Raw genomic sequence first — 16,360 nt, 5'->3', positions numbered from 1 at the left:
GTAATGTTACGAGTGATTTGTGGGACATTCAGCTTTACTAACAAGGCCCTTAGTTGATGTTCCTATCCAAGCAGATTTTGCACTCAGGTATTGAGCGCAGAGCCTGCAGCCCAGGCTTGTCCTGGAGGTCCATATGTGGTGTGCTAGCTGAAGGTTCGTTGGACTAAAGCCTCCCGGGTGTCCCTGCCTCCCTGGAGTATGCCCAGGTCAGCGTCTACCCCTTCAGCATTTCCCTGTGCGTGCTCATCCTCGGACTCACTGCTGGACTCACTGTGTGCAGCTGCAGCCACTGCGTCAACGTCTTCATTGTCCCCCCGTTCCAGCGCAAGATTGTGGAGAGCATCGCATGCAACCACTAGCACCAAGACATGAACTGGTAGGTACTGGAGTGCGCCTCCTGAACAGTCCAGGCATCAGAAGCACATCTTGAGAAGACCGATGGCTCTCTCCACCACAGCCCTTATGGAGGCGTAGTTGCTATTATACCACTGCACAGCTTCTGTTCTTGGATGGTGGAGAGGTGTCATGAGCCACATTCTGAGGGGATAGCCCTTGTCACCCAGCAACCACTCATCAAGCCGAGCCAGAGCACTGAAGAGCCCTGGCACCCGGGAGTGTCTAAGGATGTAGGCGTCATGGGAGCTGCCTGGGTACCTTGCACAGACTTGTAAAATCTGCATCCTGTGGTCGCACACTATCTGCGTGTTCATGGAGTGGAATCCCTCCCTGTTGACGAAGGCACCAGGCTGACCTGCTGGTGCCTTGATGGCCATGTGTACAGTCTATAGCACCCTGGACACGGCGGAAGCCAGCAATGGCCACGAAGCCTTTGGCTCGCTGTGCCTGACTTGCCTGGTTGCAGAGGAAATGGATGAAGGTCAATGCCCGTCTGAACGGAGCATCTGTAACCTGCTTGACACAAGTGTGGATAGCTGGTTGGGAGACTCACAAAGATCACCCACCGAGCCCTGGAAGGAGCCAGAGGCATAGAAATTGAGGGCAGCTGTGACCTTTAGAACCACTGGCATGGGGTGTCCATCCACACAGTTCGCGGAGATCTCAGGTCCAATCATCTGACAGATGTAGTTGACTGTCTCCCTTGAGAGACGGAGCCTCCTTCGGCACTGCAACTCAGACATATTGAGGTAGCTGGTTCACCACCTGTATACCCTGGCAGCAGGATAGTGGCATCTTCTGCGGCCCCTTCCGCCTTGGACTACCTCTTGGCTCTGCGCCCCTTGTGCCTGCGCCTGTCCTCCCAAAGGTGGCTCCCCTGGAGGCTGAATGTGTGCTCCTGGCCTCCTCCCCCTTCTAGCCTTCCCTTCCTCCTCAGAGGAAGTGCCTCCTGTGGAGAGTTCAACTTCCATTCCCAGGCTAAGGGAAGGCTTCCTGAAACCTACAGGCCCAGAAAAGATTCCTCACTGCAGAGTGCTGACCTGAAGCTTGTGAGTCCAGACAAAGCAGCTGCTGTATGTTTTGAAGTATTGCAGATCACATAGGCAAGTATCAGTAACTTTGAAAAGTCAATATTTGACAGAGCACACTCGCAACCCCACTGAGCCCTCTTATCCCGCTCGTGGATGAGGTTTATATAAACGTGTCCTACCCTGCTGCCTGTTGTGCCCATGCGCTGACCCAAAGATCTCACAGGCGCCAAAAAATCGGTGTCACTTGGTGAGTCAAGGGCCTTAAGTGGCCCATTAATTAATGGCGGGCATGCACCGGATATCACCGCCCGCCCACCCAGCAAAATATCGCGATGGTGCACGGTGATGTCGGGATGCTTGTCCGACGTTGCCGCGCGTTATTTTGTGTGTCGGCGTGCGGGTCCCGCCCCCACACACCAACAGGAAAATTCTGCCCCATATAACGCTGCTTATAGATGAAAGTACAAGAGGTTATTTTAAATATCCTATTTAATATTTAAAAATTATTTGCAACACTATTCTCTAATTATTTATGTTTTATTTGGTTTTCTTGCCTTTCTTGCAATCTTAAATTTGCTACCATACTCATTGTAATTAACCTCCATTTGTGATCCTGTTTTGGACTTTCATTATCTGGACAAATATTTATTTTTATACTTAATAAACTTTACTTGCATCTTTATTATATATTAACCCTTCACAGCATAAATAAATAAGATCATAATGAATTATCCAACCTTGATGTTACGCAGTGAATTACTATCATGTTGAATCCTTAATTTAAACAAACAAGCTCTATTACACTTTGTGATATGAACATATAATCCATTGGCATCAAATTCTTCTGATTGTTACTTTACACAGATTAATGCCTTTGTTGAAATAGAAGAGAAAGGGATTTGATTATCAATTCATTAAGTGTTTAAATATCATTTATTGCAATCTCCGAACTACAGGTATTTTAGTCTTTTTCATTAAAGGGTCAATTTGCCCGCTTTGCTTTTTAAAAATAAGTGAAGGAAGGGAGCGTGTGGTAAAGTCCAGGCTGCAGTGGGTTGGAGATAGAGTGGAAGTGCAGTGGTGCAGAGGCTGGTATAGTGAAGGGGCCTGGGGTTGAGAGAGATAGAGCAGCTGGACAAAGTTTACTGCAGGATAGGATATGGCGAGTTGTGCTGCCCTGGAACTCTACAATGAATTCAAGCAGTTATAGTCTAGTTGCTTGATTTTTAAAAAATCCTAATTGTCTTCTTAGTGCTTGTGTTGTTTTGAAGGCTGCACTGCATAGTTACCCATAATGGATGCTTGGTTCAATTAGCCACAGCTGGATGGGCCTGGTAAGACAGGGTATAGTTGCATGTGAGGCTGACCATATTGGTGAGGCCCAGGCAGTTATGTTGGAATGTGCGAGGATGGCGAGAGCTCTTCAAGATACTAGAAGATGGGATGAGTAAAATGTTGGTTTAATTTTTCTGAACTGTTGGCCATTGGATTGTTTTTACATTTTGAATTTTACTCCTGAGGCAGTGTGGTGTGGTGGGTGGGCAATGGTTTTGGTAATATATCCAGAGGAGGATTTTTGTTTGGTTGACTTGTAATTGAGTTTATTTTAATTTTGATGGATTTTTTTTCCTTTATTCATTCGTGGGATGTTGTTAACAATGCTCCACTAACATTTGTTGCCCATCCTTAATTGCCCTTGAACTGAGTGGCTATTTCAGAGGGCAGTGCTGTGGGGTCTGGAGTTACCTGTGGTCCAGACTGGGTGAGAGCAGCAGATTTCCTTCCCTAAAGGCCATTAGTGAACCAGATGGGCTTTTAATGACAATAATTGTCATGGTCACCATTACTGAAACTAGCTTTTTATTCCAGATTTTATTAATTCAATTCAAATTCCACCAGCTGCCATGGTGGGATTTGAACCCATGTCCCCTAATCCAGTCTAGTGATATTACCACTATGCCACTATCTCCCCTTGAATGTGATTAAAGAGAAGATGTGTGGGCTGAATTCTCCGGTTGGCGAGGGGAGGCGGGGCCCACTCGCCGACGCGTAAAATGACGCATGGTGACATCGGGCGGGTGTCCTGATGTCACCGCTTGTCATTTAGATTTCCAGTTCAGCCAGTGCGCAGCTGAGTCGGCTGCATGTCCGCCCAACTGTCAAAGGCTTATTAAGGCCTGTTAAAAACTAATTTAAGCAATTGAATGAGCTGCCCGTCCAACCTTAAGGTTGGCGGGCAGGCGAAGAGCCAAGGCGGCCTTCACATTTTTCCACGGGTGGGATGAGGTTTCATGAAGTGTTCTAAAATTCAATAAAAATTTTTAAAATAATTCTTTCACACGTCCCACCTCATGTGACAGTGCCACATGAGGGGACATATTTTAAAGGTTTTTAATTACTTGATTTCAGTTTTTAAGGGAGATTTCTGCGCTCTTTTGTGCTTGTGCGTGAAAGAGCACCGTCCCTGACTCAGGGAGTACTCAGCGCTTCTGGGCAAACGTCACGCTGGGCAGGCCAATTGTAAAATGGCAGCACGGCCCCGATCGGAGGCGCCGATTGGGTTCATGCCCGCCTCCACACAACCACCCCCCCCCCCCCCCCCCCCCCCCCCCCCAACACCAACAGGGGGGAAAGTTTTTCTCTATGTGACTGTTTTTCTGGAAAAATCAGATCACTCTCCTTGACTGATGCATTGCAGCAAAATTCTATAATAAGACATTACAGAAATGTTCTTTTTATACAGTAGGATTATTTACTCTGCTGTGAGCCAGTTTGTGTGATATAACAGTAGAAATCACAAACTGAAGAGGAAACAAGCAGAGACCAAAACACTTAACCAATAAAGAAGAAAATTGGCCTGGTCTCAGTATCTCGATAATCAAAAAATTGATGGCACACTCAATATACGGGACCATCAGAAAAAATGCCGCTTCGAAGAAGCATTGCATCATCACAGCCTCAAACATCCAAGAAATATTTGGCTCATAACAGATTAGATATTGTTTTTGTGATCCAAAAAGCTGTGGTAAGTTTCATTGTAAAGCTGTAGGGGGCTAAATTTGATAGCATCCATAAATAGGCCTGGGGATCATGGTGTTTGATTAACACGCACCCATTAATTATCAATACAGGAAGCATGCCTGCTCAGTTCAATTATTTCAGCATTCAGCCAGCACTAATCTTGCTGTGGATTATGCTCTTCCGCACAAGGGGAAACATTCACTCCGTATCCATTCTATCAAAACTGTTCTTAAATTTAAAGACCTCTGTTAGATCACCTCTTTTCAAGAGAGAAGAGACCCAGCCTGTCAATCTTTTCCTGATATGTATACCTGCACATTTCTGGTATCATCCTTGTAAATCCTCTCCAGTGTCTCTTTGGCCTTGCTATAATACGACGACCAGAACCGCACACAGTGCTCTGTGGTCTAACCAAGGTTCAATACTGGTTTAGCATAACTTCCCTTCATTTCGATTCTATCCCTCCAGAAATAAAACCTGGTGCTTGGTTTGTTTTTCAATAGCCTTGCTAACCTGTGGGGCAACTTTCAGTGACTGGTGTATTTTTATTCCAGGACCTCTTTGTTCCCCTACCCCACTTAGACTTGCACCTTCCAAGTACTATGGACCTCCTCATACTACCTACCAAAGTGTACTACCTCTTAGTATTGACCTTCACCTTATTGGTGTTGACTTCATTTACAAGTTTATTTATGCCCTCCTATACTTTATTGCCATCCTCCTCGATGAATATCTTCCTACGCACAATTTGATGTCATCCACAAATTTTTAGATTGTGTTTTTGATTTCAAAATCTACATTGTTAATGTAAATTGTGAACAGCAGTGGAACCAGCCCTGATCCCAATGGAGAATGAATTCCCACCTGCTACTCTGAATAACTAGCAATCCATTCTGCCACATGTCCCCTGACTCCACATTTTCTGATCTTATTCATTTATCTACAATGGGGCACCTTATCGAAGGCCTTTTGAAAATCCAGATAAATTACACCTACCACATTACCATTGTCAACTCTCTCTGTTTCAATAAGGTTGGCCAAACAAAATTTTCCCTGTTGAAATCCATGCTAACTATTCATTGTTATATTTCTCATGTCTAGATGTTTTTCTATTCTCTCCTTGAGTAGAGATTCCATTATTTTTTTCTACAACTGATGTTAAGCTACTGATCTATAATCACCTGGACAAGTTCTGTCCCCCATTTTAAATATAGGATTTGCATTAGCTATCTGTCAGTCCTCTGGGACTATACCTTTTCTTTGAACAAATTATTAAGTAGGAGTAGTAATGCCTCTGGTATCTCTTCCCTAGATTATTTTAAAAATGTGGATGAAATCCATCTGAACCAGGTCTTTTATCCTCTTTGAGTCTGTTTAGTTTAATCAATATATCAATTTTTTTATTTAAATACACTTAACTCATTGCTCATCTCGTCATTCAATGCCCTGTCTACTTGTTCTATCACTCTGGTAAATACCGAAGCAAAATAATAATTTAATATTTCTACCATCTGTCTATCGTTACCTGTGGTATTATCCTGCCTATCCCTTAATAGTCCTATTCCTATCACAGCATTCCTCTTTTTATTGACACACCTTTAAAATATTTTACTATTTTGTTTTATGTTGATAATTTCATAGTTCCTGTTTGCCTATTTTTTATTTCTCTCCTAATCTCTTTGTATTCTCTCTTATCCTGCACTCATCTGCTATCAATCTATTTAATGCCTCTTTCCTAACCCTCAGTTGTTCTCTTATGCTTTTATTCATCCATGGAATCTGACTAATGTTTAGTTTGTTCTTTCCTTTGAGCAGGATATATTTTTCCTGCACTCTGTTGGACACTGTTTTAAATATTTCTGATTATTAATCTACATTGTTGTTTGTCAATATTATTGCACATTTTATTTTCTGGACTTCTAATCTCAGCCCCTCAAAATTAGCTCTTCTCCAATTGATAAATCTGGCTTTTGTCATAATTATGTCCTTCTCTATCATCTTCTTAAATTGTATTATATTATGATCATTATTGCCTAGATGTTCCCCTACTTTTACTTCACTTAAATGCTCTGTTTCCTTCCCAGTTATTAGATCCAATAGTGAATCTTCCCTTATTGGACATTTTACAAATCGGGTTAGAAAGAAGTTCTGTACACATTGCAGGAGCTCCATTGCCTTATCCCCTTTACCTCCCTCTTCTGTCCAGAATGATTATTCTATGTTTCTTACTCAATTCTCCAATTTGTCTGCATATTTCTTCCTCCACCTCCCTTCCACTATTAGGTGGTCTGTAGATGACACCAATTAATGTGGTAGATCCTTTATTAACTTTTATCCCTAACATATAGATTCTATTTTTGTCATGCTGAAAGCTGTCTTCCTTTTCCTCTACTGCCATTATGTTTTCCCTGTTAGGTACAGCTACTCCACCTTTGGGAGGTGTAGTGGCACAGTGGGTAGCATCCTTGCCTCTGAGCCAGAAGCTCTGGGTTCAAGTCCCATCCCAGAACTTGATGGCCAAGGAAGATGCACTCATGACATGGCCAAGCAGGTTGCGCACCAACTTGCAAATCCTTCAAGTACGCACCAGTGGCAGGTGGTAAAAGCAGGAGAGACTCCTGGTCAGCCATGTGATAGAATGTTGGAGCCTCTACATCACGATCCATAGCTCAGACTACAACATACAAATGGGATTCTCTGTGTGAGCTGTAAACACCACTCCAACTCCCCATTTTCTTTACAGGGTATAACATATTTAGAAAAAATAATGTTTAATTCCCAGGCCTGATTTTCCTGTTGCCATGTTTTAGTAATCCCTCCTGTCTGGTTCCTCCAAACTCATGATTATCTCCAGTCCCCCTGTTTTATTACAGACACTATGTGCATTGCTGTACAGATAGTTTAACTCATTTATAACAGGATTCTCTCTCACTTTGTGTTTCACCATCTTTGTAGACTCCTGTTCTATAACGCTATTTCTTCCCTTGCCATCAATTTATTTTATTCTTTCAGTGCTGTCCTTCCCTGTTTTGCTTACATTTACGTTTCTTGTACATCGCTCCCTCCATCTTACTAGGTTAAAGGCTTGGCCATCTTCCTATTTACCCTTTCCGCTTAGGCTGGGGTCCTGTCCCAGTTCAGATGGAGCCCTTCCCATCAATAAAGCTCCTTTCTGTCCCCGAACTGGTGCCAATGTTCCATGAAAAGGAATCCCACTTTCCCACACCAGCCTTTTAGTCATGTGTTAATTCTCCATATCTGTCTGCTCCAATACCAATTTGCACACGGCTTGGGCAATAATCCAAAGATTATTAGCCTTCACCTGCATTTTCAGCAGGATCACCCTCCCACCTTCTTGGTCCAATATAAGCCATGAAAACTGAACTTACAGTGCCACCACCCCCCCCAACCAACTTCCAAGTTCCTTTCCAGTTGCCGTGAGATATCCTTTATCCTATCATCAGGTAGGTAATATAGCCTTCAAGATTCTCGTTCTTCGCAGAAGAGGACGGTATCTATCCCTCTAATTATAGAGACCTCATGCCAACCACCATGGCATCGTAACATACAGCAAAGTTATAACAATGACTTTTACTACTAATAGTGTTTTTTGTAATAACCTGGCAGCCTCCTAAAGCATGAGTGCTGGTAGCATCAAAATAGTTATATTATATTAAAGAAATGACTAAACAGAGTTTATTATACATGCTTTTACTTGTTATTTGTAGGTTTATCAGCTGGTCTGTTTGGAACAAATGATAATGAAGCTGGAAATGAGTTCACACTACCCAATCATTCACAGACTGAAAATGTGGAAGAGTTTGCACAGAAATGGCAGGTAAAGTATTGATTCTAGCACACTCTCACAGCCAATGATGAAATTGTTGGCTGGAACCTCCCTCCCAGCTGAAAAGTCAGGGGCGTGCCCACCTCCACAAGGCCGGGAAGCAATTTAACAGCAAGGTCATAGCTTCCGCACTCACCTGTAAGGATGTCCCACCTCCAAGAGGTGCCAGCCAATTCACAAGGAGCACCAAGGGTAAGGCAGGCCGGCTTCGCCAAGGTCAGACAAGCAATCACTGTCAAGGGGACGGGTTGCCAATCAGGAGGCAGGGGGTTGGGGGCATAACCATTGGGGGTGGCGATCACTGTTGCAGTGGGTGGGGGGGCCCTCTATTGTTGGTGCCCAAACAGAAGAGTCCCCGACACCTGCCCCCCACCCAACCTTAAGGCCACAGCAAGGCTGTTGGGGTTAATTTGGAGGCCTCACCATGTGGCATGGGCAGCCCCCCAAGCACTGCCACTGCTCCTTTATCAGCGGCAGTGTGAGGCGGTTCTGAAGCAGCTATTAATTGGCCACTTAGGGGCCTCAATTGGCCCAAGGGTAGGCAGGCCACCCAACGTCCACAGCTGGTAAAATACCAGCAGAGGCAGGTAAGCAGCAACAGGTATGGCGCTCTGCCATGTGATCTAATTTTACACCATCTAGAAGGACAAGGGTGTCAGACTCATGGGAATGCCAGCCCCTGCAATTTCCCCTCCAAGCCACTCACCATCCTGACTTGGAACTAAATTGCCACTGCTTCACTGTCACTGGGTCAAAATCCTGGAACTCCCTCCCTAACAGCACTGTGGGTGTACCTGTACCATATGGTCTGCAGCGGTTCAAGAAGACAGCTCACCACCACCTTCTCAAGGGCAACTGGGGATGGGCCTACATCTCATGAACAAATTTTTTAAAAAGTTTTAGTTCCTTTTCATTCTGCCAACACAAACATGAAAGGTGAAGCAGAAAATCAAATAATTACGATCTACAATTTAAGCAAAACAGTCTATAGGGCAGGATTTTACCATCGGTGGCGGGGCCCGCTCGCCGACGCATAAAATGACGCAGGATGACGTCGGCCGGAACTCCCAACGTCATCCCGCCCCATTTAAATTTTCAGGAAGGCGGGAGTGCAGGAAAATCAGCTGCAGGCCCGCCGACCTGTCAATGGCAAATTGAGGCCATTGGTAGATCAATTAAGGTACTTCGTGGACCTGCCGGTCCAACCTTAAGGTTGGACAGACCAGGAATCCTGGCAGCAACTAGAAAAAACATGAAACGTCATCCACGGGCGGGATGAGGTTTCAGGTAGAGTTTTAAAAATTTTAATAAATTTTTTTGGAAATTATGAACATGTCCCAACTCGTGACAGTGTCTGGGACATGTATGGGAAATTTTATTTTGCGATTTACATGTGCAGCCGATCTCCCTGAGGCTGCACTTAACTTCAAGGAGATGAGTGTGCTCTTTCGTACACGTGCGTGAAAGATCGCACTCTTGATTTTAGGGATTCCCCCTGCCCGCACAGGGAGCACATAGCGCTTCCCTGTGGACGTCACACTGGGCAGGCCTTAATTGGCCCGCCCACGTAAAATGGTGCCGCGCCTCCGATCGTGGGCACTGATCGGAAGCGCGCCTGTGTGCGCCTGCCCATCAACGTCCCCCCCCAACGGGGGGAATATTCTGCCCATAGAGTCATAGATGTGGTAAGATTTAATTGTTTGCTTTCCAAAGAGAAAAAAAATGTTGACACTGACTTCATTTTGCAATTACAATACAACAATCTGCACTTCAGGAAAGCTAGCTATTTATCCTGGGTGTTCAAGTTCACGATTAACAAGACATTCAATCAGTTCCAATTGTTGTTGCGATTTCCTAGTTTGATGTTAGTAGGCTTTCTTGTATAAGATAAAGAAAATCTGAACATCAGAAATAAAATCATAAAATGCTACAAATGCTTAGTTGGCATCAGAAAGTGAAAAATTTTATTATTTCATTAAAATTCTTTGGATCCTGAATGCACAGTGTTGTTCAATGGAAATCAGTCAGAGGCATGGCTACTGCAATTGTATTTTAACCACAAGCATTAATTTTGGTAGAAAATGCCTTGGACACAATAATCTGCTTCACATGTGTATTCACTTAACAAACACACAGTGCAAAAACATTGTAGTCTTTCTCTTTCACCAAATTTAGAATTCTGGCCTCAATCACACACAGCACAACTTAGTGCAGATTGCAGTTTTTGTCCAGCAGTCACTGGCAGTTCTTCGGAGTGAAAAAGCAGAGAATATTGACTCACACAACAAGACATGCCTGGCTGACCCCGCCTGCTCTCCATCCAGATCATGGTTAGCAGCTGCTTACCCTTTTGTCCTTTGTCCTTTTCTCTTTGACACGATGGACCCTGTTGGCCCTGCCCATTATTGACTCATTTGCCAGGAGCCTTTATTCCGACTGATCCAGCTGAAAATGATAAACGCTCTCTACCTGTACAAGTTGCTAGTGTTTCCATGGCACTGCACACCACTTCAGTAGATAATCAATAAACAGCAACTGAGGATGTAAAACACACACAACAGTACAAACAAGGTAATGGTGAGCTGGAAGCCCATATATCTCCTCTGATTTTTATTTCCGCTGAGGTCAGTAAGGGGTAAAACAAAAACAGAATTACCTGGAAAAACTCAGCAGGTCTGGCAGCATCAGCGGAGAAGAAAAGAGTTGACGTTTCGAGTCCTCATGACCCTTCGACAGAACTGATTGAATGTTAGAAGAGGGGTGAAATATATGCTGGTTTAAGGTAGTGGGGTGGTGGGGGGGGGGCGGGGGAAGCCCAACGCAAATTGGAGGAATAGCACCTCATCTTCCGACTCGGCACTTTACAGCCTTCTGGACTGAATATTGAATTCAACAATTTCAGATCTTGAACTCCCTCCTCCATCCCCACCCCCTTTCCATTTCCTCCCCCTTCCTTTTGTTTTTTCCAATAATTTATATAGATTTTTCTTTTCCCACCTATTTCCATTATTTTTAAATCTTGTATGCTGGGCTAGTCTTTCCACCCCACCCCCACTAGAGCTGTACCTTGAGTGCCCTACCATCCGTTCTTAATTAGCACATTCGTTTAGATAATATCACCACCTTCCACACTTCTTTGTTCCATTGTCTGTGACATCTTTTGATTATCTGCTCCTATCACTGCTTGCTTGTCCCTACAACCACACCACCCCCACCCCACCTCTTCCCCCCCCCACCTTAAACCAGCATATATTTCACCCCTCTTCTAACATTCACTCAGTTCTGTCGAAAGGTCATGAGGACCCGAAATGTCAACTCTTTTCTTCTCCGCCGATGCTGCCAGACCTGCTGAGTTTTTCCAGGTAATTCTGTCTTTGTTTTGGATTTCCACCATCCGCAGTTTTTTGTTTTTATCTCAGCAATGGGTAAAACAGATTGTGAACTCTCTCTCATTTGGTTTAAACACTGTGCAAAGTCAAGATCCAGCTCTCTGCTTACTATGCTAACACAAAGGGTTAAATACACATGCATATACCATGCAAATATTCATATTGGGACAGTATGTATTATTCATTTTCATTTACTAATCAATCATTGTGACTGGGGCTTTCAAAATGCAATCTTACTAAGTGTACCACCTTGTTTTTTTCTATTCATTTATGGGATGTGCCTAAGCCAGCATTTATTGCCCATCCCTAGTGGCCCTTGTGAAGGTGGTGGTGAGTTGCCTTCTTGAACCACTGCAGTCCACATGGTGTAGGTACACCCAGGGAGGGAAGGAGGATTTTGACTCAGTGACAGTGAAGGAATGGCAATATATTTCCATGTCAGGATGGTGAGTGGCTTGGAGGGGAACTTCCAGGTGGTGGTGTTCCCATCTATCTGCTGCCCTTGCCCTTCTGGGTGGCAGTGGTCATTAGTTTGAAAGGTGCTGCCTGAGGAGGCTTGGTGAGTTTCTGGAGTGCATCTTATAAATGGTACACACTCCTACCACTATTCGTCGGTGGTGGAGGGAGTGAATGTTTGTGGATGTGGTGCCAATCAAGCGGGCTGCTTTGTCTTGGATGGTATCAAGCTTCTTGAAAGTTGTTGGAGCTGCACTCATCCAGGCAAGTGGAGAGAATTCTATCGCACTCCTGACTTGTGCCTTATAGATGGAGAACAGGCTTTGGGGAACCAGGAGGCGAGTTCCTCACCACAGGATTCCTGGCTTCTGTCCTGCTCGTGGAGCCACAGTTTTTATATGGCTAGTCCAGTTCAGTTTCTGGTCAATGGTAACCCCCCAGGATGTTGATAATGGGGGATTCAGTAACGGTAATGCCATTGAACATCAAGGGATGATGGTTGGATTCTCTCTTGTTGGAGATGGTCATTACCTGGCACTTGCATAGTGTGAATGTTACTTGCCAATATCAGTCCAGGTCTTGCTGCATTTGGACATAAACTACTTCAGTATCTGAGGAGTTGCGAATGGTGCTGAACATTGTGCAATCATCAGTGAACATCTCCACTACTGACCTTATGATGGAAGGAAGGTCGTTGATGAAGTAACTGAAGATGGTTGGGCCGAGGACACTACCCTGAGGAACTCCTGCAGTGATAACCTGGAACTGAGATGATTGGCCTTCAACAACCACAACCATCTTCCTTTGTGCTAGGTATGACTCCAACTATTGAAGAGTTTTCCCCCTGATTCCCATTGACACCAGTTTTGCTAGGGCTCCTTGATGCTGCGCTCAGTCAAATGCTATCTTGATGTCAAGGGCAGTCACTCTCACCTTGCATCTTGAGTTCAGCTCTTTTTTCCATGTTTGAACCAAGGCTGTAATGAGGTTGGAAGCTGAGTGACCCTGGCAGGACCCAAACTGAGCGTCAATGAGCAGGTTATTGCTAAGCAAGTGCCGCTTAATAGCACTGTTGATGACGCCTTCCATTACTGATGATCAAGAGTAGACTGATGGAGTGGTAATTTACCAGGTTGGATTTGTCCTGCTTTTTATGTACAGGACATACTTGGGCAATTTTCCACATAGCCGGGTTGATGTCAGTGTTGTAGTTCTCCTTAAATAGCTTGGCTAGGGGTGAGGCAAGCTCTGGAACACAGGTCTTCAGTACTATTGCTGGAATATTGTCAGGGCTCATGGCCTTTGCTGTATCCAGTGCCGTCCACCATTTCTTGATATCACGTGGAGTGAATCGATTGGCTGAAAACTGGCATCTCTGATGCTGGGGACCTCCGGAGGAGGCCGAGATGGATCATCCACTCGGCATTTCTGGGTAAAGATTGTTGCAAATGCTTCACTTTATCTTTTGCACTGATGTGCTGGGTTCTTCCATCATTAAGGATGGGGATATTTGTGGAGCTTCCTCCTCCAGTGAGTTGTTTTAATTGTCCATCACCACTCATGACTGGATGTGACAGGACTGCAGAGCTTAGATCTGATCCATTGGTTGTGGGATCACTTAGCTCTGTCTGTCAATTGCTGCTTATGCTGTTTGGCACGCAAGTAGTCTTCTGTTGTAGCTTCACCAGATTGACACCTGATTTTTAGGTTTGCCTCGTGCTGCTCCTGGCATGTCCTCCAGCACTCTTCATTGATCCAGAGTTGATATCCTGGCTTGCTGGTAAAGGTAGAGTGGGGGATGCGCCAGGCCATGAGGTTACAGATTATAGTTGAGTACAATTCTGCTGCTGCTGCTGCGCCTCATGGATGCCCAGTCATGAGTTGGTAGATCTGTTTGAAATCTATCTTATTTAGCACGGTGGTAGTGCCACACAACACGATGGAGGGTATCCTCAATGTGAAGGCTTGGTCACTCCTACCAATATTATCATGGACAGATGCATCTGTAGCAGGCAGGTTGGTGAAGATGAGGTCAAGTTTGTTTTTCCCTCTTGTTGGTTCCCTCACCACCTGCTGCAGACCCAGTCTAGCAGCAATGTCCTTTAGGACTTGGCCAGCTCCATCTGTGGAGGTGCTACTGAGCCACTGTTGGTGATGGACATTGAAATTCCCCACCCAGAGTACATTCTATGCCCTTGCCACCCTCAGTGCTTCCTCCAAGTTGTGTTCAACATGGAGGAGCACTGATTCATCAGCTGAGGGGTGAATGTACATGGTAATCAGCAGGAGGTTTCCTTGCCCATATTTGACCTGATGCCATGAGACTTCATTGGGGCCTGAGCCAATGTTGGTGACTCCCAGGGCAACTCCCTCCCAACTGTGTACCACTGTGCTGCCACCTCTGCTGGGTCTGTCCTTCTGGTGGGACAGAACACACCCAGGGATGGTGATGGTAGTGTCTGGGACACAGTCATTTGACTCTGCCATGAGGCAAGCTGACTGTAGGCTGTCATTTCTACTGTTATTTCCATAAAAATTTCAAACAAATATCACTCCCCTTGTGATTTTGCAATCGATCAAATGCTCTTGCCTAGTACTACACAATTAGACTAGGCTAGCAAGGGAAACATAACTATTCTGCTAATGACACTTTATTACAGAATGCACTGATTCCAGCTGATAATTTCGCAGGGACTCAGATCTCCAAAGTGGACTCTTTCTGTGCAGTAAAATTTTTATGATTCTATGAACTTAACAATCTTTCCTCTGTTTTCAATAGATTGATGCACCGTGCCACACTACTGGCAAGAAGGTTAAGCTATGCTTTGGCAGTGCTTTTCAGTACATCTGTAAGATGTTATTCAAAGGAGCCTATTCACCACTGAGAAATTGTTTCAGAGTGGTAAGTCACTGTAGAATGCCGATGGCAGAATTACTCAGTTTTAAGTATCTTGTGTCTTAATGATAGCCTTATCACTTATAAGTAAAACTGTACCTCTTTAGACATCACCAGAAAGTGATATAAAAGTCAATGGCCTGAAATTTGCAGATACGACAATCCCAGCAATTACCCCAGGACTGCAAACTGCCTCTGCCTTCCACTGGCTGCAGGGTGAATGGGAGAGCATCTTCCTTGAATGGCCTAGAATGTACACATACCATTATGGACACATCTAGGACATCGCTTAGCCCTCACAGGGAGCAGGAAATTCTATCTGCTGCTGTCCAGCAGGGAGAGAAAGGGTTACTCAGTTCCTCCTCTCTTAACCCGTGGGAGAAGCAAATATTGTTTTTCCAGGTGGGGCACACAATAGAAAAACGTACCAGTTCTCTGCAGTCCTGGCTGCTTCCCTGGATCCCTTGGTCAGACCTAGTTGCTCCCTTTAGGAGGGAGATGTATCTCTCCACACTGGCCTCCAACTTTACGCTGAATCTACTGAGGAGGGGGTTTGCAGATAGGTGGAGAAGTGTGTCCTCTAATACAAGGCTTCACATCAGAGGCAGCCTGAGGTTCCTCTCAGAAAATGAGCCCTGAAAACTCTTGGCAAACCCAGTTCCTGGACAACTTAGAGTATTTCACTGCCAGAGTCAAAATGAAATATTTCAGGACTGCACTGCTTTTCTGGAATAAACAGTTTAGTGTGAATACGTATGCTGGTTATGTTGTATAACACCCTGCTAACATCAATAAGCCAAACACAACATGCTCTGTAGAATATTTTGCAAGTAGCTGATTACCTCCACCTTGTAAATGTAGATGTCCCATGAGAAATAGCTGTAGGAATCTTTTAAAAATGATATCCACATATTCGTACTCATTCTACAATGTCTATGCAAGAGCCTGAAGGAAGGGAGGCATTATTTCATTACCATCCATGAGAAAAGATTAAGGAGTAGGTATATATTAAATCATAAAAACAAAAAAACTGCGGATGCTGGAAATCCAAAACAAAAACAGAATTACCTGGAAAAACTCAGCAGGTCTGGCAGCATCGGCGGAGAAGAAAAGAGTTGACGTTTCGAGTCCTCATGACCCTTCGACAGAACTTGAGTTCGAGTCCAGGAAAGAGCTGAAATATAAGCTGGTTTAAGGTGTGTGTGTGGGGGGTGGAGAGATAGAGAGACAGAGAGGTGGAGGGGGTTGGTGTGGTTGTAGGGACAAACAAGCAGTGATAGAAGCAGATCATCAAAAGATGTCAACCACAATAGTACAATAGAAC

At 44.5% G+C, this 16,360-nt stretch overlaps 1 protein-coding gene across 1 annotated transcript in view; it reads left to right on the top strand.

Moving 5' to 3' along the window:
- LOC121287955 overlaps window positions 1–16,360 on the top strand; it is a 387,185-nt gene that overhangs the window by 347,902 nt on the left and 22,923 nt on the right. The window contains exons 70-71 of the mRNA XM_041206118.1: window positions 8,177–8,286; window positions 14,920–15,042. Coding sequence (XP_041062052.1) covers window positions 8,177–8,286; window positions 14,920–15,042 — 233 coding nt within the window. The remainder of the gene's footprint in view (window positions 1–8,176; window positions 8,287–14,919; window positions 15,043–16,360) is intronic.

Source organism: Carcharodon carcharias, chromosome 15, assembly GCF_017639515.1.
Source record: "Carcharodon carcharias isolate sCarCar2 chromosome 15, sCarCar2.pri, whole genome shotgun sequence".
Classification (NCBI taxonomy): domain Eukaryota; kingdom Metazoa; phylum Chordata; class Chondrichthyes; order Lamniformes; family Lamnidae; genus Carcharodon; species Carcharodon carcharias.
The sequence above is the reverse complement of the archived record's forward strand: the minus strand, read 5'-3'. Positions and strand labels throughout refer to the sequence as shown.